The following is a 25947-nucleotide window of genomic DNA, read 5'->3' on the forward strand; positions in this document are numbered from 1 at the left end:
GGGCGGGGCGGGGGAGCTCAGAGGCCCCGCCCCGCGGCTCGAAGCCCCGCCCCCGCAGCTCGCGGCCCTGGCGTTGCCGCCCGGAGGGGCGGGGCCTTTCCTTCTTCCCTGGCGGAGCCGGGGTCGGACCCAGGCGAACAGCCCCGCCCGCGGGGTGTCCCCGGCCGCCCGGCTGCCCCCCGCCGCCCTCAGCATGCAGGGCGCGCTCGCCATCCCCGAGGAGGTCTGCAGCCTCCTGGCAGGTAGGGGAGGCAGGGACGGAAGGAGGGAGGGCTTCCCGGGGGGCGGGCCGAAGTGGGGGGTGTGTGTGTGACGGGGCCGGGGCACCCGGGGCTTGGGAGGGGGGGACCGGCCCGTTGAGCCTTATCCCCGTCGGAACGCTCCTCCGCCGGCGCTGGGCGTTCGCTGCTGCTCCGTGGGTTCGGGGCTCCCCTCTCGCTTCCCCCCTCTGCAGGTTCCTCTCCGCCGGTTACTTCCTCCCGCCGGTGCGGAGCGGCCGTTCCCTTCCCTTCCTTCCCTTCCCCGCGGCTGCTGGGCAAACCCCGAATGAGGAAGGAGAGCGGTCTGGCTCTGGGTCCCGCTCCCGGCCGGGCCCGTCCGTCTGTGGGAAGGCGGGAGGCGTTCGGGGTCTCCTCAGAACTCCCCCCCGGGGTGGGAAGGCCTCCGGTGACCGGGGTGTGGGGCAGGGGGGGACCGCTCAGCCCGTGGGGCGAAGGTGTCTCCCCTTCGGGGTGTGACAGGTACGGTGGGGAGCTAACCCCGGCTGCTGGGGTGCCAGCAGGGCCGCTTCCCACAATTAACCCCCCCAAAACTTGCCCGCTGAACAGCTTAGCCTGGTGTCATCCAAGTGAATGAAGATGTTACTGAACCGCTGGCGTATTGTCACATCAGTCACACACGTCTGACTGTGACTGGCCATGCTGGTACGCTGGAGTGTAGGAACGGGATGGCTTCTCACCTTAAAAAGTTGTCAGCAATAGCGTTAGTACCTGGGTGAAGTTTATTGCATTCAAGATTTATATTTCATTTTTTTTAAAGAAAAACTTACTTTTTTGCAGTCCGCTAAAATAACTTGTATATTTCCAGTTTGGGATTTCTTTTATCTTTATGAAAAGCTCATAAAAGGCTTTGCTGTCCTGGAACAGTTTCAGCGGGGGTATCTTTCTTTTGAGAACTTCTCTTTCTGCTACAGGAACTTGCGTGGTTCTGGCTAAGCCATTCAAATTACCCAGGCTTATCACAGTCCTCTCTGAAATGAAGCACTTCATTATGCGGGTAGGCACCTGCTAGCATCTAGTGCAGCTCATCACCTGTTCTTTTTCAAAATATTTTGATTGTAAGAGTTCACGCTTGAAACATATTGCTCTTACCAGTCAGTCTTCTCATCTTTAAAGCACTTCTGCCAATTGTCTTAAGTGTTTTCCCAACTACTGTTTGTAACTACATGATTTGAAGATCATACCATCTGTAGTTAAAATCTGCATGAAAGGCCACCGGGGAAAAAAGGAGAGCTTCTGATTATTTCTTCTCATGGCATACATTCTTAATCATTAAAGAAGATATATTTTAAAAAACTAGTCTTTGAGAGCTTTTTCCAGACCTTGGTAGTTTCTATGGTATTACTGTATTCTGGACCTTATGCTCAAATGAAGCGTGTGTGTGTTTGGGGCGATTTTCACTGCGTGAAGCTGGTCTTGAAACTCTTCAATGTTATAAGTGTTTTTAGGATTTTTTTTTTAGAGGGCAGCGTATGGTGCAGATGCCATAATTCCAGACTGTGTTTTGTTTTTTGGTCGTGGTGCCTTGTTTACACGACTTGTCAGTTTCCTCGTCTTTTTCCAGTCTCCCATGAAAAGAGCGGTACAAAGATTTGTATTTTGAAATGAAACTGATAACACCTATTTTCCCTCAAGGAAATGTATTATTTGAGTCTCTATGATCAATGGTAGAAGTTATATACAGGTGTCTAGTGTTTGTAGAGTGTGTACAGCTTCAGCTTTTCTGGAAGAAAACAAGATGGTTACTTTTGTTACTGAAGTTAAGAGGAGAATACAATGCTTTACCAATGATTGTTAAATCTTTGGTTTATTGTTATGGTAGCATAAATGCTACATAATACATCTCTACAACTGTAATGGTAATATTTTCAACTTAATTTGCATTCACACCCAATTTTGTTTTGGGGCTCATTGCAAAGTGAGCTGGTTAATTTTATTACAGTGTAATTATGAAGTAAGCAGAAATCTTGGAGGGTGGAGATGGGATAGTGAGGAACAACTAATAGTTTGTAGCTTTTAATCCTTACTTGTGAAATTATCAAAGGGAAACAAATGTAATGATAATTATGGTTATACAATGTAAAAAATCAATAACCTGATTCCTTTAAAAAAATACTTTTAGCAGTTTGTGTATGTTGTGTTAAGCTTTCCTTCCTTTTTTATTTTTTTTCCATATTACCAGTCAAGTGCATGACAGTTAGAAACTACGGTAGTTCAGACTGCATTAGCAGTTCTTTGACTGATACATTTAGGTTCTGGTAATCTTTATTTATGTAGTTTCCTGCTTCTTTTTGCTCAAAGTATTCAGGTAGTGAAGATGTATGGTAATGGAGGAAGGAAGTAATATTTTTACTATTCATTGAGCAACCCTTATGCAATACAAAGACTGCAGTGGGTAGATGGTCATTAATTTCTGCATGTTCCTCTTTGAGGGTGCTTCTTAATGTATTATTTTAATGGCTCACAAGTATTGATTCAGCACCTCTTTGAAATGAGGGAATAATGTTTTCCCGACGGTAAAATTAGTGTAATAAACAAGATGTGATCTGGGGTCGCAAAAAATAATCAATGGTGGAACAGAATTAGAATTCAAATTCACCTGCTTCCATGCTGTGCTAGTTTCTCCAGAAAATAATGCGAGTTGGATGTCTATATTCAGTGGCCACTATGAATGCTGGCAGTTCTTCACATTGGGTTCTGTTGAGAACATGCAGTTAATGTCTAGCAACAAGCACCTTTTTTAGCCTGATAGTTGCATAGCAGTGAGGCAGTGACAGATACAAAATCTCATAAATATTGTGCTCTTCCTCCTCTCCTTTTTGCCTACTATTGCAAGCTACTGCAACAAATGGAGGAGCGATCACATGGATTTCCTTATCCCTTGATTGATTGTTGGAGTACCGTCCACCCACTAAGCTGAACAAGTAGGGGTCCTACTGGAAAACATGCTAAGTGCCCCTGTAGTTAAACATGGTGATAATGGGAATAAACACACCAGGGGATGAAGTAAAGTTGCACAGGAAACTTTCTGACTTGTGAGTGCTTTACTTTGAACCTAAACAATATTATATCTTTTAACACAAAAACAAATTCTGTCACACATGCTGGCAGGGTCATCATAGTTGCGTGTCAGTGGTGCTGAAACGTTCCAGGCAGAAGCACAGCTTGAGCTGAGGGCTAACAGCCTTAGTTGGAAACAGGAGGAAGCTGTTCCTGTAAAGTTGAAGGGAAAGATCAGTGTGGCAGTGGGCTCAGTGCAGAGGATTGTTAGGATTTCACAGTCCCATCCTCTCTCCTCTGACTTGTTCAAGTGGTGGGAGGGAAACAGCGGAGACAGAAACAGGGTCCTCTAGTCATGAGTTCGGCTTCTGGTGGGAGGAGAGCTTTCTCATCTGGTCACTTTCTCATCTCCCTCTGTACACCTGCGAGGTGTGTGGTAGCATGTGTAACTTCATTCCCTGCCTATGTCTCTGCACCTTCTAGGTGATGCTTCAGATTTTTGGAATTTAGTGAAGGAAGCCCAACCCCGTGGTGCCTTTCTTATTTTGAAAAGGCATCCTCTGTTGTGTTTTTATGTTCAGGATGTTTTTGTGGGTGTTTGGCAAAGTGGGATGTTACTTGTTTGTTTTTGTTTTTTTCTTGCTGTCAAATTATTATTGTTTACGTATATTGTTGGAGGCCTGTTCAATTTTATTTTTATGTTTTGGTGTGCGCTCTAAATTTTGACTCGTCCATAGCTGAGAGAGATTTCAGAGGCTGCTTCTTTCCCAAAGGCACGTTATTTCTCCTGTGATGTAAATCAGACTGGTTGCTCCAGTCATCTTGATTGGAAACAAAATAATTCTTGAGTTTTTTCAGTAGTGGAGATTTAGTTGGAGGACTTAAGAGTTCTTTACTTTCTTAGAATCTGTTTTTGATGGTGTCACGATTGTTAGATATATGTATTGTTTATCTTTTCCCTCTTATCTTCATGACACCTCTGACTGGGTCTGATATCCTTTTTTGTATTCAGTTTTCCTTTCACACTTTGCAGTATTTCCAGTTTGAAGCTTCTGTATTCATATTTTGAAAGTTACAAAGATTTTTTGCTATGAAAATGGAATAAAACTCTCTCTAGTTCATATGGAACTTTATATCCAGTCCCAACATCCATTTTCCTTGTTCTACTAAACAAAACCCCAAAACTAAACAGAAACCAATATACTTGCCCTAGAGACTGTTTCCACCCCGGTATTATTCAGTTTGTTTAAATGCTTAGTTATATTGTCCAAATTGCCTTTTTTCAATGTGATTCCTCTAATTTTTTCTACAAATTAATACTGTTTACCCACTTGTTTGCTTGCATCCTGGAAACAGCATGCAGAAGAGGGCAAGGCAAGAAAACTAGAAGATAGTGGGTCTGGTGCATGACTTTAATTTTGCTTACCTTTTATTTTTGGGCACTACAGTAGTTATATTTACCCCTGATGCCCAGAAAACTAACTGCCCTTTTTTGACCTCCTTGTCAGCTGTTGTTGGACTTGCTCATTGCATTCCTGTCATAGGAAAAGCCACCTAGGTACAATGCAACTCTTCTTCATGGGCTGATCCAATTTTAAAAGGATATTGTTGTTTTAAACTTTACTCTTTGTGTTAAGATATCATTTTCACGTTTCTAAGGCTTTAAGGAATGCTGGGTCTTGCTGAAGAATCCATCTTTACAAGATAAACCAGGGTGATTATTGTAGACATCTACTAAGTAGCTGTGTATTTACAGCTTTGGTAATATATATGTATTTCAGTAGTAATGGAATAAGTATAGAAACAGTGAGGTGAAAAATTGCACAGAGGCATTCCTGGTAAGAAATAACCTCCAATGATTTGAAACATAGTTCAATTGTCTCTGCCATAAATTTGAGAATAAGTGTCATATACGGGTGATAAAAATGGCATAGGCTATTTTTTATATACTCATTATTCACTTAGTTTGTCTTTTTCAATTAACGTGGACTCTATCTTTCTCATCTGACTGGGTTTACTTTTCTTTCATAATCATATGTCAACAAACCACAATAGATGCAGCATAATGTGGCATACAGTGTAAATCTTTCAGTTAATCCTTAACATTTTTTTATTATAATTCATTTGGAATCACTTTGTAACTTGATCATGGTTTGTACTGGTGTGGTTTTTTTCATGATATGCTTAATATGTTACAGCTTGATCTTTTCTCACCTCTTTAATGTAGAGAGAGGGTGCTAAACTACTCAGTCAATGAGATTAGATATATATTGAGATTAGATAGGCTTGATTATAATATTTTTTTAAACTCTTTTAAAGAGTTAGCTGTTTGCTTCATTTGTGGAGTCTTAGCAGTTTGGGTGTACTTCTGCTTTCTAAATGAAACTGTTGAGCATCAACATTTGTCATGGTATTCTCTTTGTATGTGGCAACATGGCAAGATAGCCTTGCTTTTCAGGATTTAAAGTACAGTAGATTCTAAAGGCCAGTCTCTCCAGGATTTCATGCTAAAAGGAATGCTTACCTACTTGTTAGTCTGGATCAATGTGGTATTTTTAGACATCGTAGAGTGCCAGGCACTTTTATGTTGTGTGTTCTGTCTAAGTGTATATATATATTCTTAAAAGACAGTTTAGCAAACTCTGGAGAGAGCCTTTTAAATGAAGTTGGGAAGGAAGGGGGAGAGCAGAAACAAAATCCTCATATTTCTTGATTCAAGAGGACAGGCAGTCACAGATACTGCTTGATATTTTGTATTCAGGCCCGTTCCCTATTAATGAATTGCATGAAAACTTTGAAATCAAACTAATTAATTGCTTTCTAATGCCTGCCCATGTGAAGCTGAAAGATACGTGGCAGTCTGTTTGAAGTTGGTGGCCTTTGGACAGTGTGTGTGCACAAATGTGCCTAGCTTGCCAGCTATCTTCCAAAATTCTCTGGCCTGCCTTCCCAAATTCTCTGGCTTGCAGCCGGCTTCTGGCTCCCTCAGTCCTGGAGGCAGAGGAGAGAGATGGAAACGGCTGGTGGCTGGAGGAATTGTTCTGCTGACCTGCCATTCCCTTCTTGGGTGACTGGCAGCGCATCCACCAGGTGACTCCCTGCAAGTGTCCCTTGTCATATGACGGATGTGTCTCCAGCCCCAAATCAGGAGCCTGCATTCTCCTCGGGTCATGGACAGGGAGCTGCAGGCGTGCCCTGCCACGTGAGTGGAAACACACCTATCTCATGGCCAGTTTATAATTGTTCTCTGTCACTTGAATGGCATGAGCTCATCAGGTGATGAAGAAGTGACTAATTTTCTGATAATGTTATAGACAACATTTTGGTTTTCTCTAGAAGGAGAGGAGAAAGGAAGACCCGGGACACAGTCTTTGAGTGCCCCTCTCAGGGTCTGTTTGGCCCACCCTGACATAAAAATAAGGTAGTTCTGCCCCAAGTATATTTGTTTATTAAGTGTGACTTATGATCACAACGTTAAACCCTGTAAACAACAGAAGTGCTATGATTTGTTTTGATTAGCACTCTTTAATGCAGCACTTGCTTTGGGCTAAAAATTTACACTGTTCTGGAAAAAGCCCATCTGTGTAGTTTCAGACTTCATTAAAGAAAATAGCCCGTAAGACTTAAACCAATGAAAAACTTGCGGTGTTGTCTGTTTATAATCATTGGAGTAAGGAGAACCACAAAATGTTTTAACAATGAAAAGCAAAATAAATCTTAGCTTTTTTTGCTTGTAAAAGGAATGTAGATGAAAATGAAATTAAAATGGCCTTTTAGCTTTTGACTGTTGTATGAACTTGCAATTAAGCTTTGAACTGTTGGAGCCGGTTGAAGTGGTCAGAGCTAGACTGGGGTGTGACTTCCTTTTTCTGTCGGTTTGTAACCTGTACTGACGGAGCAATCTGGGAGTGGATGGTGTCAATCGGATCTTTCAGTTCAGCAGCTATTGTTCATTTATGGAGGCAAATAATTTCTCTGCGTTATGGTTCAGACAAAGTTAAAATCATGAGCTTTACGAAACAGAGCATCAAATATCGGTAGTCCAGCTATCAGACAGTCTAACACACAAGCTTAAAAAAAAACTTAAGAGGTGTTGAATACATTTCCAAAGTTTATTTCTCTTTGGAATTTTAGTCTTTTCAGTGGAAACAGCTGAGTCTATGCCATGTGTGATACTAAATAGCTGCTTAGTTTGTTAGAAACAAACAATGTACGGAAATAGATACTTTTTCTGGTTTGTTGTGTGGTAACTGATCAGTAAAAGTGCTTTTAAGTCAGAAATCTGTTCAAAGTGGTTTTCTTTTTGGAATTTACTACTTTTTAAATTTCTCAATGGACCAACTGCTACTGAAGCATTAAAGAAAAATGTCTACACTGAAATACTCGTCATCAGTAGTTTACACTTTCCTTTTCTGCATGCATTAAACTAGCAAAGGAGAGAGCAAGTTTTGAATCTTCTGAGAGAAGGAAGAGCAAGTAAGTGACTAGAATAGCGGAGAGAAATGGGTAAATTTTGCTGCTTCTGTCTGAAGTTCACTGTATGAGACCTGCATCTGTCATACTGAGATCCCGAGTTCTGGTTTTGTTCTAAGGTAAATCACTTCATGGAATGTCATAGGAATTGAGTGAACTTTCCTTTATGTTAAGCCAGTGATGAAGTTCACACTGACAGCAGGGATTGCTCCTTCCATACTCTTCCACAGTGTGGAAGTACAGGTAGTGAAGAGATGATCCTAACTTAGATAACTTCCTTGCTTCTTGTCCTGGTGAGTTTAGGATAAGTTACTCATGTGCATGTGGCACATCCTGGATGGATTTACAACGTTAGATCAGAAGGGGGCTTGAGCAAGATATATAACATTCTGTGTAATTGTGACTAGATAAGAAAATCTACGATACAGTAGTGTGTAATTTCCCAAGTATATTGCTTCTTTAGCATCCTGTTGAAGATCATGTGTACATCAGGTCTGTCTTCATATTTTGGGGTTGTGATGAATCAAACTATAAGCTTTCTCTGGACATATGGAAGTAATAGTATTCCAGGATGAGTACAGTGCGTTCTGTTTGTGGCTACCTAAGCTCACAGAGCTTGTTTTACAATCCCACAAGAGAGGGAGGCCATCCTGAGGGTGTCTTCTCTGTAACTGCTGCTGCTGTTTAGAAACAACAAACGTATCAGGAGCTTGTGCATGCTTGCTCTCTTTCTGTCTCGCTCCTTCCCCCTCTCCTCTATCTCATCACCTACTTTTGCTGAGAACAGATGGACCATCTGCTTCAGCCCTGTACCTCTATGGTTGAAAATTCTGCATTATTTCTCTTTTTGAAGTTCAAACTTTTCTAGAAAAGAACAGATTTTGCCAACAACGTAGTTAGTCCTCAAATGTTTGTATCTCCAGTGCATTCTAAGTCGGAGGTGGTCAGTCTTGCTTCTGATAATGTAATTAAGGCGTATCTGGGGAAAAGAGACCAAGTTATCTCAACATTTGTGTTTGAAAAAGGCTTGGAGAGTCAGTCAAAACCAATATGACTGAATTGTTAGCTGGGTTTTGAGCTTTTGCAAGAAGTGAAGAAGCCCACTGAGTTCAAATACAGACTGCTGAGGCAAAATCCTGTGATTAATTACTGTGCAAGCTCCTTATTTATAAACATTACTAATTCCTCTAAGCTTTCACATATTGCTGCCTAGGTAGAACTTTGAAACTGCTATCTAATTTTCGAAATAAATAGGTAAAAGGATGGAGGAACAAATATTTAATCAGCATGTCCCTCCTGGAGTGAAAGGTTGGTTGGTGCTGGAAAATCTGATTGGGTTTCATTGAGGGGAAAAAACTGTTGGCAGTTTTGATTTTTGCCCTCAGTAGTAAAAGTATTGGGTCATTTGACTTAAGGGAGGTTTTGTAGATGGTCAGTGTCTTGGGATCAATGTCCTGTGGGTCCTCATTTGCCTGTTCCATCAGAAATTGCAATCATTGGAATTTATGAAGATGTATAAATTCTCTCTGGGTTAAGACAAAATGTTTCCAGGGATGCTTGGTTTACGGCATAGAGGCTATTGGGGGTGTGTCTGGAGGATTCAATAATACTCATTAAGTGCCTTTTCTTCCATCCTTTTAAAGAAGAAATGCCATAGAACTGAGAGTGGGTCCCCCCTCTTCGGACTGTTTTGGAAAATATGGTAGGGAAGCTTCTCCCCATGGGGAGGGGAATCAATATACTTCTTCAGAACTCTAGAACGCTTTACAAAATGAAGATTTTTGCCACATTTTGTGATGACAGCAAGCCAATATAAACATCTAAATAATAATCTGGTGAATTATTTATAAAGAATGGAATCTTTGTAATAGCTATGCTAGTGTTCTCAAAGAGTAACTTTTGACCTAATTTGTTTTCTTGCAGCCTGTAATATGAAGTGGGATATGTTTCTGTTGAACTTCTGTTTTCTAAAGAAAAAACCCCAGGCAATTAAGGCTTTCAGTTAGGAGCTCTGCAGGAAATATTCATTTAATGTTGTTTTACAATGTAAAATTTTGCATAAAAATATTTGTGTATGTAATTGGTTGTTTTGTATTTCCATTATGAAAATGGAACCTTGCATCTGATTTGAAAAATTACAGGATTAAAATTGTACTATCCCTAACTATTTGCATCTACACAGATTGAGCCAAAGTGTGTTTGTGTGTGTGTGGGCAGGCACTGTATGGGGGTGTTTGTTGCTTATGTATGATTTCCCTTGTTCGATGAACAGTTATTATCCATACAACTGAGAAATTTAAGTTAGGGGCAGACACCGTATGGGGGTGTTCGTTGCTTATGTATGATTTCCCTTGTTCGATGAACAGTTATTATCCATACAACTGAGAAATTTAAGTTAATAAGCAGGATTTTTTGGTCATATTTCTACTTTTCAGTTTTCAAGAAAATCATATATTGATTGGTAACTATAGGAAACTTTTACAGTTGTTTTTTGGCAATAACTTTTGTTAACCAAGAAAACATACTGCTGGAGGAGTTACGCTAATCCAAGTTCTCAGTCACTGCATTGTTTTTACCCTGTGGAATGGATATTTACTCTATTACAAAGAACAATGGTAACTTTTATGGAATGCTTTGATTGTACATGACTATAATAATGTATGTTCTGGACAAGAATTAAAAAAGTACAATGTAAGTTAGAGCCTTAGTTTGTGATTCTACAAGGGCAGGTATGCTTAACTTCAAGTACACACTTGGGCTTGACTCCTTTGATGTGATTATTGTGCCTACCTAATTGTTTGCAGGATTAAGGCTTTGGATATGAACTTTTAGTCAAGAAGAGAGTTCAGAGACAATGTGAGAACATTTGAAAATACTGTAACCAGTAAGTGACCTACATAAGTAGCTGAGGAGGTGTTACTGCTGAAATAATGAATTACTCAACCACTTTTGTAACTTGAACTTCTGAAATAACATGACAGTAATACATGTGTAAAGGCTATTTCCATGTTTTAGCTTTATCCCTTACTTTAGGTGATGGAAAGTAATTGTTATAGTACTGCAATTTATTAGGACTTACGTGGCATAATTAAGTGAGCAAGAATCAAATGTCACCATAGGATTTGCTGCGCTAAGCATAAGTAGATCAGAGAACAAATGTATCCCATTTAGAATCTGAAATGTCTGTTAACTACACTGTGTGTAGGCCTGAAAATAATTTTCGGAGTTTTTTCACAGTAGTATCAGGACAAACTCATTGCAGCAGTATTTATCTTTTTATTTATCTATTTATTATATTTATCTTTTTTTTTAAAGTGTATTTTTTTCTTCTTTATTTAGATATTGACACATTTATTTCCCAAACGCTAAAAGGAGAAAATCTATCCAAGAAAGCAAAAGAAAAAAGGGAAGTTCTTCTTAAGAAGATAAAAGATGTTAAGGCAAGGTAAGTGAGCTTCATGGCTTTAATATGTTATAAAATTGCTTACTGATCACACGTTTTTACAATCTTTGAATAACTCTTAATGAAAAAATATGTCTAGGTCCTCATTTTTGTCAAACAATCTGCATGCCTTCAAATCTTTATATCTTTCTCAAAGCTGCTACAATTTAGTAAGAAATGGGAACAGAAGGATTTGTCCCATTTGAATTGCTGTAATATTTTGAACCCTGGTTGCAAGCTGGTTGGGTGGAGCTTGCCTTCAGCTCCGATTTGGTAAGATTCATTAAAATAGGAGAAACACAACACATTGATAATATGAATGAGCATACCACCATGTCACCATACTCAGCTGGTGTAAAACAGCTTAATTCAGTGCTGATTTTGCTTTGCTGTATATTCTGTCGTGTAGCTCTATCTATAATGGAAAATTGAAACATAACTGGAAACTCTTTGTAGATCGTAAGTTTGTTTCAGCAGTGTTAAAATAGTGAAATACTAGAACAGACCAAGCAGAGGGCTGTGGGGTTTTTTTTGTGTATTTGGTGGGTTTTTTTTTTTCTTTTTAGTATCTGGTGTGATTTAAGACTCTGTTCTGTTGTGTTTTTAATTTCAGTCATACAGTTCAGCTAAAGAGATTTGGCTGTAGTTTTATTTGTGCTACAAAATTTTCTTTGCAAAAATCTCTTTTCTTACAGCTCTAATCAACTAGGATATAATCTAGTACTTGCTATTCTTTCCCCATTGTTTTTTCCAAAGTGTTTTCCTACTGATTACTCCTGTTGGATATCTCCTTGCCTTTGCTTTGATGACATGCTCCTGCTTCTGTGGCAACTTGTTTATGATTTGAAAGATGGCACAATCATTTGGCGAGGACATCATTCTTTGTATCACACTAACTGTGGGAAGACATGAGATATGTCCCAAAAATTTTGTAATTGAAGATTTATATGCCTTTGATTCAGGCTGCAAATGCTTGGGGATCTACTTTTTCTTTTTACTTTTCTTAAGCAACCAGGATTTTCCTTCTCTGATTTTTTTTTGTTGCTTTCTCTTCTAGATTATTGAGCTAACTGGGGCTGTACAGATGACTTGCAGATACAGCACTACTGACTTTTTTCTTAAGTCTTATGACTCAACTATGGTTTTGGTTTTTTTTTTTTGAATGATGAAATATCAAAGGAGGGAACTTGCAGTTACAGGCATAGTTGACTTCAAATCCTTTGCCGTTCACTTCCATGACCCCAGGATTTCACGCCTTGTTTTAATTTCTAATTCCTTCCTCATCTGCTGAAATGTTATTCACTGTTAACAGTGTTTTACTTTTCACGCAGGCTACAAAATAAATGCATTTTGTAGTTGTTTTTCATGTTCACATCCCACTTATCAGGCTGTGCTTAGCTATTACTGCTACTTGCTATGCAGGATTTCTGAGATCTGGCCTTTTATCTCTGTTTGCATATCTTGGTTTCTTATCCCTAGACCCTTCCTTTCTCTCCTACTCATTACTTGTAAGTATCTGTTTACTGACTAGCCTGATACATGCACTACTGCTTATTGTCCATAAAGATGGTCTTGGCAGCCACATCTTATTTGCCAGCTATTTCTGGTTAAATCTTTTTCTTTTCACATAAACTCTAGTGCATGCATGGTTCTTGAGATGCCATTTTACATAACTCTGTCCCGATTCTTTATCTTTATACATAAAACTGTACCCTATGATTATTTTACTTTCTGAAATACCAAGATTTAGCTCTGAAGAAATAGTCTTTTTTCCCACTGGGGTGACAGAATTTTATTTTATTTCTTTAGGCATGAAATAAGTTGAGATATTATTTGGTGGGTTTTTAATTTTTTTTTTATTTAGGCATGCATTAACTTTAAAATTTCTAGTTAATCATTAATGCTTTTGCATTTGGATTTCATAAATTACTGGAACCAGACCCACTATTTGTGTATTTTTTTTTTCCTACTGACCAACTGTGTTATTTTTAAAGTACACTTAGTGGCTTTTACTTGTGCCCAAAACTTTTTCAAATATTTTAACATTTAGAAGGTTTACTAAAATTAAAGATGCTTTTGTGTGTTTATACGTTAAGATATCTGAGTAGATGTATATTCCTAGAAAAGGCTGCTTTGTCTAAGGTTGTTTTTGTTCAAGTTTTCTTTAAAGTGACAGGATTCTCTCAACTGTGAAGGCAAAGGAAAAACTGTAAATGTTATAGCCAAAAAAAAAAGATTTAAAAATTATTAATGAAAGCTTGCAGTGCTAAGTATCAACTGCAAAACTTGTTGAATGCTATTTTTTCTCTGCCCTGTTCTAGTACTGTGAATTTTGCAAGCTTTATGTTGTTTTTTTTCTTGTTTTCTTGCAGTTATCCTCAAGAATTCCAGGATAAAGGTAAATCTCGTGCTTTTGCTTCCCTCCCTTTCCCCCCCCGTGTTGTGTTGGTGCCCACTGGGACGGGTGCGGGTGGGTCCGGCAGAAGATGCTGGGGGGCTCGGGAGGCCGAGGGGGCTGGCTCCCCCTGCTGAGGGACGCGGGGAAATGCTCCCGCTACACCAGCGCTCAGGGGCCCCTTTCCTTCATTAAACTCCTCCGAGTTCAGAATTTTAATATAAATGAACCTTGTTATGCCTGGTTTAATTAGCAATAGTATAGTGTTTCATCCCATGGTCTTTTGCAGGGTCTTTTTTATTTTTTTCAGAGGAGATACATGCAAAGCAGCCTGCTTAGGAGATAAAATTTTAATAGCGACAACTTATTCCAGCCTTTTTTTTCTTAACGTTGCAAAAGTCTTCCATTCCGCAGTGATGTTTCTTTAACCTTTTAATAGGATCATCTAGTGGCAATATGGTATTGGCTTTCGATCCACCCGGGATGGATGTTTTCACAGTGCAGCAGGAGCTCAGAGCTTTAGCTGGAGAGGAGACGATTTAGGGGACGGGTAATGAAAACTGAAGTGTGGGTTATCTATTGTCTTCTAGTGGCCTTAAAACAAAGCGGCAGAGTTCAGTTTAGAGAAGAGTGAAGAGTTTGTTGCTACAGCGCTCTGTTCTGTAACTAAACCTGGAAGGGCTCTTATTTCCATGATGCTAATTCTTGAGGTCATGACCTACAGCCTGTGGATGCTGGTATGAGGGTCACAGTGCGAGGTCAGAAAAGCCTATGCAAAGCTTCACTTCTTGCAGTTGAAGAACTGTCTGTTTCTGGACAAGAAGGTTCAAATGTGTAGGCTATGGCGTGCCTCCCTATAAAGTGAAAATATGTAAGTCATATTAGGCAAGTAATGTTATAACAAGGCACAACAAGTTCATACATTTCTTATCCCTGTTTAAGTCAAGTTATATAGCCATAGCAGTTCAACTGAAAGAGAAAATACAACTTGAAACTTCCCAAGACTGCCAAGATTTTGTAAAGGCAAACTATGTGATTCTTTAAAAATTGTATTCAAATAATTTGCTATTTTTTTTATATTGCGCCTCAACACTGAAGTTAAAATGTAATTTCCCTCCTCTCCTCACTGGTCAACAGAATTATTGGTGGAAAAGCCAAATGTTATTTTATTAAGAAAATTACTAACATGAAATTATGGGATGGTCATTTGATTGTAAATGCATCTGACTTTCTGGAGAGTATGTTTTTGAAGATTTGATAACTTTCTGAGGCTATGACTCTCTAATAAACATGAAAGTTGTCTACAAAGAGCAGAGTTTGCATTTACTGGGTACCTTTTTTTTTTTTTGAAGGTCAAGAAAATTCTAGTTTATTTACTTTATCGGCAATTTGATTCAGAATTTCTTTCTGATTCAACAAATTATCAAGAAAGATGAGATTTCATTACCTCTAGTAAAGTGGATAATTTAATTGATATAGCCTATAATTGTTACTATGTAACTTCCTCTGATTTCTGTGAAATTGTGTTGCCTTATTCTTTTTATTTCAGTATGTTTGCTACTTAAGAAGGATATATTGCTTTTTTTAATTCTCATAATTTCTCTTTTTGGTTCAGATTATGGAACTATGTACAGATGGTGCAGCCTGTGAATACTGATGCTTTAGTTTTCTTTCAGTATTTGTTAATAAAATGGGAGGGCTCTAAAGTTATACCATTGTTTTCTGCAAGTGAGGATAAATTTCTCCAAATTCATGTGCATTTATATGAAAAAATCACAAGATACGAGAGCCTGCACTAATCTGCAAAATATTTGAGGGAATGTGGTTCAGTGGTATGGGTTGTTGGTGTAATTTCCGGGGTTCAAGGAGTGTGTGCTAAACTTTATTTGCTTGTGTCATTCTGACTTTAGGCCTGTACAGATTAGGTGTGACTTGCGTAGGTGTAGAACAAAGGACCCACATGGAGGTGAGCAGTCAGATTCTTGGGCAGCTACTCGTGTAACAAAGCAGTGACAGCAGCTGAGTGAGGTCAACTTTTACACCCATTCATACCTCTGTGCACACCTAGACATTTGAAAAATGGAAAATTTGAGAAGATTAAAAACTGAGGTGGCAGTGATGAACAGACATTTTCTTGTTCCTCCCACTGCCATGGAAAGAAGAAATATCCCAAACCACAAGGTGAAAAAGGAAAATATATTTTAGGAAAAAAGAAGGGGTGAAAGCAGAAATGTGGGAACTGCACTGAAACAAACTAGGAAGATTAAAAACTGTGCTGTGCACATTTAAACTTCGTATTTGCTCTTCATTGTTTTGCATTAGCAGCTACTCAATTTTTTTAATGCAAAGAAAATGCAAATAATCTTTGTTGTAGCTGAAAGAAAAGGTGAAGAATGATTTGTACTGTGCACCGCAGTATCATAGTATAGTAATTATCATAAGCATTAACTATCATACTGCAGCAGCTGTTTCCAAAAATCTTGTGAGTTGTGACATGTCATCTTTCCAGAGGCATCCAGAAGAATCTTTTGGAGACTAACACTTGCAAAATTCATATAGTTCCTGTAGAACATAATGAAACTTGACTCTGGTCTCTCAAACAGCAGCTCCTTCAGCTTGTGAGTTGTTCCACAAGTGTGCTTTGTGGGCATCAGCTTGTCACTCCACTCTTTCATCGTTGCATGTTCTTGAACCACTGGCTTTGCATGCAGTGACTGGTCAGTTTGACCAAAGTATTGTATGTGAGGTCTTGTTGTATGGGCCTTGGCATGAGCACCCAGAATCTTACCTTCCATAGAGATGAAAGGTTTTAAAAGAAGAATAAAAAAATAATTGAAGAGCCTGTGCAGAGGTAGAACCAGGCTCCTTAAAACCAAAATCATTCAGGTGCATATCTCTTAACTTTGAGAAAGCACATGCATACTGCTTTGCAGCCAGATTGATGAACTCGAGGACTTTTACATCTTCTTAAAAATAAGCCTTCTTATGTTGCCTGTCAGGTCAGTAAATATGCTGGCAAAAGCATCTTTGGTGTCTACAGACTGAAAACTGAAGCTTTTTAGGGGAAATTGATACATGTGAAAATTCATTGTAAGGGAAAATATTTAATTCTCATGTGCAATGTGTTACCTGATTTTACACTGACTTTTACAGTTAAGTGTAATGTTGATTTATGGACAAAGAAAGTGCATGGTGTTCTTATGACCAAAAATGTACAATTATATTGATATCCATAACACTGATCTTTCAATAAAATTTATTTTTATGTATTGAGTTACATTGTTAAACATTTATTATTTTTATTTTATCCTTAAATTAAGGAACTCAGTAGAAATGTCTTTTTCTTTAAGACACTGCTGCTTTTTTTTATCACTTGAAATATTTGATGCTTCGTCCCAGCAGTTCAAGCAAAATCAAAAAGCCATAGTCACACTCAGGGTGACCTGTGCTAGATCTTAGAATTGGGAAAGAACTTGAAAACCACGGTAACTTACAGAAATTGTATTTATTTTTTTATAAGACTATTATTCCACTAAGGATATAGAGGCCTGGACTTTGTCAAAAATTCTGAGTTAATACAGTTTTTGGCATTTCTCTGTTTTGAGATTAATTGAATCAATACTGTGGCTGCCAAAATGTTTAGTTAAAAGAACCTTGTTTTCAATTTATGCTAAAAATAGTGCTAAAGTTGGCAGAAGCACTATAAGCCCTAGAAACTATTTGTGTTTGAAGCTCACTTGCCATCTGTTCTTTGCATTTATTTTAGTAAAATATATATTTTTAATCACTTTTTACAAAAGATTCTGGCTCAGTGTTGAAAGTGAGACACCAGAAGTACTAGCCAAATCGAGTCATAATATGGGAATTTGCAGAACAAGTTCCCCATAAAGCACTTAGTGCACCTTGTATCTGATCTTCAGCACACGACTTTGGGGCTATTTATGCAGGAAAGTATGATTTGACACTTGCTGAACTACCTCTTTTCAGTCTGATAAAACCGATGAAGGTCCACTTTCACTTTCATTTCACTGTAGTATAACAGAAGATAAACCTGTTTCTCTAGAGCATCAGTGCTCTCTGTAATTATTGGGAGCACCTCAGGAAACCCTTAAATGACTGGGATGCCTCTTTGGCTGTTGATGGAGCAGTGAGTGTCTGGAACCTGTGACATCTGCTTCCTTGGAACAGACAAGCTGATAGAGTAGCCCTACATGCAAAGGCTTTGTGTTTTCTGCCCTTTTTTTTCCTGTTTTGTGTGGAGGTGATACTTCCTTTTTTTCTCTCTGTACACTTTTTTTTTTTTTCAGGAAATGGCAGCAGGTAGGGGTCTTTTTGGACTTGAGAAAAGGAAGCAGTAGCTTGTGGTCCTCAGAGCAGTATGTGGATGTGAGTTCCAAATTGTAACACACTTGAGCTTTCAATCAGGAGTGTAAATACATCACTAGTTTTTAACCATAAATGGGAAAGATATGGCTTGGTTGTTAGTCCTTTGAGGATCATCGTGATGTATTTCTGGAGAGACCATGAGATGCATTAGAAGTGTGCCAAGTACCACTCTGTCCTGGCAGTCTGGAGGGTTTCATTGTAGGCAAATCACTGTGTTGTCCCTTTCAGCTGCACACAGCTGTTACCTGTGAAGTGCCCATGCCAGCTGCAGTTTCAAGCAGCACAAGATGCAGCCACCAATGCAGTACAAAATGGTCTTGCCCTGATGTGCATCATGCTCAGAAGAGGCAGCTCAGCAAGTAAAAGTTGTGTTGCTTTTCTTGCTTGAAGCGTATTTGCTTACAAACTTAATGCTGTTTCAGTATTGTTTTAACTAGTGGCTGCTAAAGAATTCCTACTTGGCCTTTACAATAAAACCATCATGTTAATATGAGACTCTAGAAGGAATGTGGGTGTTGAAGTGGTTTGTGTGGCGCTTGGGAAAGTGGCTGTCAGAAGAATACAGTCTTGCAAGATGAGTGGTGGATTGGCTCAGTATAGCACCATCTTAAAAAATCAGATACAGCACTCAAGAGGCTAAAGCATACCTGTGCCAGCTTGAAAGCAAATTTGTCTAGTTACATTTTGTGAAAAACTGTGTAGTGAGAACCTTGCACTTACGTGCTTGGTGGCTTCATCCAGCTCTTTCTTTCATGGGTTCTTACTGCAGCAGAGATTGGACAGGAGGAAGTGCTTTCAACCTGCTGTGACTTGGGACCTTCTGAAATGGCAAGGAGCAGGGTGTTTTAACCCGCATGTCTTTTTATTTTTGTGAGTTGTTTTATTTCTCTTACACTTGAGCAATTTTAATGCATCACTCTGTCTAGACTTCTTTTAGAAACAAAATGAAAGTGCATACTGATCTGGGGACCTTGACCTAGCAAGCCTTTTATGGAGGCGTTGGCTGAAACACCTTGCTTGCACTTTTTTTAGATCTACTGGCTGAAGTAGTGTCTTTAATGCCTAGGAGTTCATTACTGTAATCACAACGTTGCAGAGAAAATTAATTCCTGGGGGTAAGAAGGGCTGGATTTTTCTGTGGTTCTTTTTCTCTTTTTTTTTTTCCTCTGGCTTCTTATAAAGTAATACGGTCCTGTTCATTATATCCAGCTTGTACCAACTAAATCAGTGGGAAATCTTCAGCATAGAGGGTGGTGACTGAAGTGCAGCCCTTGTTAGAATGAGCAGAGTTTGTGTTTCGTGCTCCAGTCCTAATGTGGTACACTTACCCTTTGGTATGCAGTACTTCCTGAATCAATAAATAAGCTGTAATGGAAAAGGTAGCATTTAATAAGGAAAGATTGTATGGTGTGGTTTTTTTCTAACAGATAACATAAAATATTGATTCTGCTCTCAAACCTGTAAGAGGTTAGTGTAAATTGCAGAAACTGGAGAATAGGGTCAGTTCATATATATATTTCTGTTATTGTTGTAACTGTTACATATCTACAGTTGATTAAACTTTTTTTCAACTTACAGATAAATCACATGGTATTCTGGGAAACCAAGAAACTATATTAATGAGCATCAACTCTTTAATTATCCTTGTGACTACATAACAGGGACACATTCATGTCATTTCTCTGTGCAATAACTTTTGCAAAGAAGTATTTTTAAACTGATCATTAATTTTATGACCACAGAAATGAGATGCAAAATTTATGCTGTTGTCATTGGCACAGGTTCAAGGCACTACTGACATTATGTGTGATTGTAATGGAATGGCTGCCAACTAATGAGTCTATAGACATTTCGTTTGAGCATGCTTTGCTTTTAGATGTCTGATTAGGCAGTAATGCTTTCAATTATGCCTGCAAATTGTATTGGATACATTTACCTGATGCCCATTGTTGCTTTGTAGTTCAGTTTTCTATTACATAAATGCAAGTTGAATGCTTTTCTTTAATTTATTGATGCTTTTGGGGTGTATTTTTAGGTACTTGGCACCTGAAGACAGGAGTAGTGGCTTGTGCTGCTCAACACTGACTCCTCTGACTGTTCAGGGAGTAACACATGAAGCTTCAAATGCAATTCTATCTATTCTTCCTCAGTAGGTGGAGTATAAACTGCGGTGCAACACCTTGATAGAGGAGCACGTGAAGTGGAGAAAGGGCAGAGATTACTCTGAGTGGGAATACAGGAGACCCCACAGAATCAACAGGAGGCCTCTCTATAAGTTGTCAGGAGCAATATCCTTATATATGAATAGCATATGATCCTAAGATGTCTTTCAACCCTACCAGAATGAGGAGGCTGATACTAGCCTGCAGTCATTCTTTTATGTCAGCAAATAAAAAGGTTGTGAAACGTTGCCTGTTAAAGCTCCAGAGCACATCAAGTCCAGCTCTCCTATCAAAATGCCTGCAGTTCTAAACAAATTAGATGAGTTAAGGATTGCATTTCAATGTATAATATAAAATTACAAATAAATTTAATCTAAGATAAAAAATTGAAAAATTTTGGTTTAATCTAGTCCTGCAGGTTACCTGTACCTCTGACCTATTTTCCACATTTTTCACATAAAAAGTGTTTGTACCTAAATGTAGTTTTGTATGACATGGGTTCTATATGTTTCTTCTGATTGTCTTTCTCAGTGAGATTTTTTTCCCATCAAAGTCTTCAAGCCTGTATTTAGGATTTAACATTTAGAGAATGCTTTGAAGACTATAAACTCTTGGAAAGCCACTGAGTGTGTAATTTCCTTCCTCATAATACCTCAATAATTTTTTTTGTTTTATTTTAGGAGCTTTTTGAACTTGCATATTGTAGACTTAGAAGAGATACTTCTTATAATTCTACATTGCCTATGGTTTTTGTTTCAAATGCAGTATATACCTAGGATATGTACATGGTGTGCCCTAAATATGTATGTATTAAAAAGCCTCTTGTTTCCAGATCATCTGGCTTTTATATGAATGCAAAGCACAAAAGTTTACTGAATTTTAAATCCTTAGCATAACTAGAAAATAGTAATACTATGACTTAATGGAAGAGTGTGGTAATAGTGCAGCTATGGAAACTTACATGAGAAATCACAACTTCACTGAAAGAGATTATATAGCTGAGTGGGGCAAAAATATTTGGAGGTCTTCTTTCTACACATATACTCACCCATTTGTCATCCACAAGTGCTACTCATTTAGATGTAGTTTGGTTTACTCTTACTATTCAGTCCATGAATTTTTGAATGCTGGAGTATGGTGTTTGGGGAAATGTTTTCCTCTAAAAATACAGCCTAATAGTTTAAACTTATGCTGGCACTTCATGAAGGTTAAATGATAGTACGTTTATGCATAGCTGATAAGAGGACATTTTGGACTGACAACCAGGGCATTGGAGGTGAGAGTTTATACATACATATATATTATATACATTCTCATACTAGTAAAAGTTTAGGAAAGGAAAAGAGTGGAACAATTTTTGATAGTGTATAGGTCTGCTCTTTTTATATGGGGTCCATTGCCTAATAAAGATGTATATGAGACAGAGAGAGACAGGCAACTGGTCTTGGCCGTGTAAGTATGAAAGATGATCATGCTAGTTGTAAATATGGCATAATATTTTCTGTTCATGTGCTATCTGCTCTCCCATTCTCTGTTTGGAAGAAGTAGTGAATCCCGGAGAGGGATAATTTAGTTTTGATTGGTTTGACAGGTGTGATGAAATGCAAATATTTTGGTCAGATTAACACGATGGCTGGAGTGCTACTGGAAGATGGCCGTGTCAAAAATAGATTGGAGTCAGGTTCAGATTCAAAGCAGTTGTTACATGGCATGGGAACTTGAAAGGAAGCTTTCCCAAGAAAAGCATACTAAATTAATGGGGGGTAAACCGGTTTGGTATTTAACAATCTTGTAATATAAAAGAACTCCAGCAAAGCAAAAATCAGGTTTTGTTGTCTTACCTGCAGTTCTTGCTGATCTTTGACAACAACTGTGGTGCTTTTTGGGCACAGACTGAATTTTTCGTGATTTTCCATGATTAAAAAAGCAAAGGGGTAAAACTTTCAGGCATGGATAGACAGTGCTAGTGATGAATGCGATTCCTATGTCTATGGAGAATAATATTTTCACTATGTGTGGCCTTTTTTTTGGGTTCTGAGAAATTAGTTACCTGATACAGTGCTCTAAAAGGGAGTATGTGAATAGAGAAGCATGTCTGGACGTCTCTGAAAAGCTTTCTGTGTATGAATATACCAAAAGGCAATGCTTGAGCAATTTAGCTTTATATGCTTTTTAAGAAAATTGAGGGTCGTTTGATCTGTTGGAGCATCAGCTTTATGATTTGGGTTTGGTGGCAGTATCCTATTTAGTTATTGAATTTTCTGCCTTCACCAAAACTTTGATTTTTAATGTATTTTTTTTTTAAAAAAGGAACAGTGTAGTTTTGTGGTTTTTGTTTGTTAAACTTTTTTTCTGCATTTCCTATTCTTCCACCTCTTCTTCACCTGCGCAGGATTTGAAAAACAATAATCAGAAAATGGACTGAGTTTTAGGAGGGAGAACTTAAAAGTTTGTCTGTTTAAGTGAAAGCCTTGACTAATAATGATTTCACTTTACCTTTTCCAGACTTTCACAATTAATGCACACTGATCAGTGTAGTGCATACGTTAGCTAATAATGTAGTTTTTATATATTAGTAATATAATCAGTTGTGTAAGAAATTAATCGACAGAATGCCGCATGAAGCTGCAGGCTCAGACTGGCTGCTGTGAGAAGGCGATTCCAGTTTCATGGGAGGAATGCACACACGCACACACAACATTTGCAAAGTAGCGCCTAATTATGGTGAAGAAAAGCGAAAGTGGGCAGAGGGCGACAAACTGCTGCCAGAAGTAGTTTGGCAGTTCCTTGGCGGGAACTTGCTGCGACTCCATCCCGCAGTCGGACAGGCAGAACTTGGGGGCTTGGCACTGCCCCTGTCCCCTTGCCCACCTCTTTGCTGTGGTGTCTTTCTTCCCCCCCCCCACCCCGCCTCCTCGGTGTGAGAAGCTGTCAGCTGTGCAGCACTGGGAGAGGGTTCATTATATGACAATTCATTAGATGGAGGGGAAATGGCTCCAGCAACATGTAAGTGGCCAGTGAGAAGGTAACCCTAGAACAGCAGCGCTCACAGCTGTGCTTGAATGTGCAAGGCGCGTGTTACCAGAGTCCATGAGAAATGGTATTTTTTTGGTTTGAAATCAGAATTGGTATCCTTCTTACTAACGAAAATATTTGCCTTTGGATTCTGTCTATGTATGATAAGCTGTTTTAACTATTAATGTATTTTGAACTTTTACAGAATTGGAAGATGAGGAAGAGTCCGAGGGCTCTTTTTCTTCGCCTCCTGATAGTGTCTCAATAGCGTCTGACCGATGCGATAAAGAGGATGAAGGACCCTCGGATGGTATGTGACACTGTTTACCTTAGAATGTACTAGATTTGCCAGTTTGCTACAAACTCGTGTAATCGGATCCCTGTGATGCGAATGTTAGTGTTGGAAATCAGATAAACAGATAAGCATCACAGCTGGGCAGTTTTCTTACCTTTACAAGAACCTTTAAAGGAACTGAAGAGCTCTCTCTAGTGGTCCTAGAGCATAGTGAAGCTGTCTCAAATTTACATGATTTTTTTCAAACTCATGTTTTTTCATAACAAAGCATCTTCTATAGATGTATATGTTTTTAAAGACAGATCAGTGGCTAAAACAGTGTGAATATTTGTAGTAACAAATTGTTTGTTAATTCAACATTATCAGATTCTTGCTTAATTTTATTGTGCTACTTAATGGCTTACTGTATTATTTATCTAATAAATAATGAAACAGTTTATGTGATTGATATTTTCCTGCAAACTCCATGCAGAATAGGTTCATAAAATATTAAATTAATTATTCCTACAATGTTTCCTTCCATTAAGACAGTGTTTTGTAGGATGGTTTCATTATATAAATTTTAAATTTGAGTTTGCATTTAAAAAAATATCTAGGGTCCGTAGCTCTTTCCATGTTGTTTGATTTTGTATTCATTAAATTTAATGCTAAATGCAACTGTTCTGAAGACATGAACAATTGAATATTTCAACAGTTAACAAGCTTGCTTTAGTGTAGTGTCCATATTTTTGAGGTTCGTTTATTGTATACATAATATAAATACCTTCTATGGATAATATAAGGCAATAAATTAAGTATATGTACAAATAAATTAACGATGTATATTAATTTCTGGCACTAGAAGTTAGATAGACTTACTAGTGAATGATGTTTTCTGACATGATATGATGATCAAACTGTGCAGCTCCATCTCGAAATACAATTGCTGAAGGAAAATATGCTTCCCGCAACATAGCACTCCACATTTTATGTTATCCAGATTATTCCCTTTGGAAACATAAATTGCTTTTATGAGGTATAAAATTATGTCTATTGCAGAACAGGGATAAGTCAAGTACATACATAAGTGATAAACCTTCTAACCACTGATTCAGAATAACCCAATTTTTTTTTTTTTATATCCAGAACTCTGTAAAATGTGTAACAATAATAATCACACTTCCTTTTTTTTTTTAATGTTGAGCTTGTTGCATTTTGCCAATGCGACCTTCTATTAAGAAAATAAAAACAAGCCTTTTTGCTTTCTGGTTGAAATGTAATTATCAGTCAAATTGAATATGGCTTTTAGAAAACGCAAGCTAATTTTCTGAACTACAGATGAATGCAACTTTCTATGTATCTATTTTTGCTTACAAACATAATCTTAACATTATTTCTAATTGTAACTTAATAACATGGTACTGATTGCATAAAGGGTATGTGACAAAATTGTATGACTATTTAATGGGAGATATGATTATAGATTTGTTTCAAAACCGTTAAGAAAAAAGTGATAATGTTCATAAACCTAAATAATGAATGGCTGAAGAATGCTGATGCCGGAGTATGTGAAAAACTGTATGAGTTTGTATCAATGGGTGATTAATTTTTAGCCTATTTTGAAAGCTATAATTATAAAATTAGGTATATAGCTGCCCAACGGTATCTTGGATAATTTGTTCCAGTTTAGGTAGCAATGTAGTGGGTGCGTTTCTGTTACATTTAAGATGATTTTACCTCACTGGTCTTTCTATGTTTTATGGTAAATTCTCTTTAATTATCTAGTGGGACCTCAGCTTGAGGAAAAATTGAGAAAAGGTGACAGATTTAATCTGTAAATATTTTCATTTCTTGAAGGAGTTTTTCTGTTCTCGTGTTTGAATGTCCAGTGTGTCATTCTAAGACCATTTTTATTTTAATGTGTAGTCCATCATTCAGGTCTGGCCACCTAGGCTATACATGAAAATGTTTGTTGGGACACTCTTGTAAGAGGTGGATTGATCCTCGGAGGTGCCATTTGTTTCAGTTCTCACAGGCATGAATGGGTTTGTTGAAGCTTAGCACTGTATTTTTGTGTTTTAGCAGTCTGTTAATGCCTGATATTTAAATCCTACTCAAGAAGCTGGACCTGCAAGGTAGACGTTTGATCTTACATGGTGACCAGTTTAGTTCAGCAGGGCTCCGTGCAGGTGTAAAACCTCGTTTGTGTAGGTTCAAGACTCTTGGCATTAACAGAGGGGTCTCACTGTACGCAACCAAATTAGGTGTTCTTTATTTATATTTGAGTCTCTTCATATTTTTATCAAAAACCTTTTATATACTTTTTCTGCTAAAAAACTCCCACAAAATAGGTGTTTACCTTCATATACTTGAGTTAGACTGCAAGGTTTGTATGACTTCTGAAAGTGTCACCGTTTCACTTTGCAGTGTTACTGTCAAAATATAATTTGTGAAGGCACCTGCTTGGTAACAGATAAAGAATTAGTGTATTACATGTACATTGCAGTCATTGTAAAATTCTG

General features: G+C 38.2%; 1 protein-coding gene across 3 annotated transcripts in view; it reads left to right on the plus strand.

Moving 5' to 3' along the window:
* The first annotated feature begins 112 nt into the window (after positions 1–112).
* SKAP2 (src kinase associated phosphoprotein 2) overlaps positions 113–25947 on the plus strand; it is a 115006-nt gene continuing 89171 nt past the window's right edge. For all 3 annotated transcript variants that reach the window (XR_001411464.1, XM_014937908.1, XM_014937909.1), the window contains exons 1-4: positions 113–242; positions 11091–11196; positions 13566–13591; positions 23357–23461. Coding sequence is in view for 2 of the 3 variants with exons in the window: in XM_014937908.1 (XP_014793394.1) it covers positions 194–242; positions 11091–11196; positions 13566–13591; positions 23357–23461 (286 nt within the window). In the remaining variant the exon portion in view is untranslated. The remainder of the gene's footprint in view (positions 243–11090; positions 11197–13565; positions 13592–23356; positions 23462–25947) is intronic.

This window comes from Calidris pugnax, unplaced genomic scaffold (assembly GCF_001431845.1).
Source record: "Calidris pugnax isolate Ruff unplaced genomic scaffold, ASM143184v1 scaffold11, whole genome shotgun sequence".
Classification (NCBI taxonomy): Eukaryota; Metazoa; Chordata; class Aves; order Charadriiformes; family Scolopacidae; genus Calidris; species Calidris pugnax.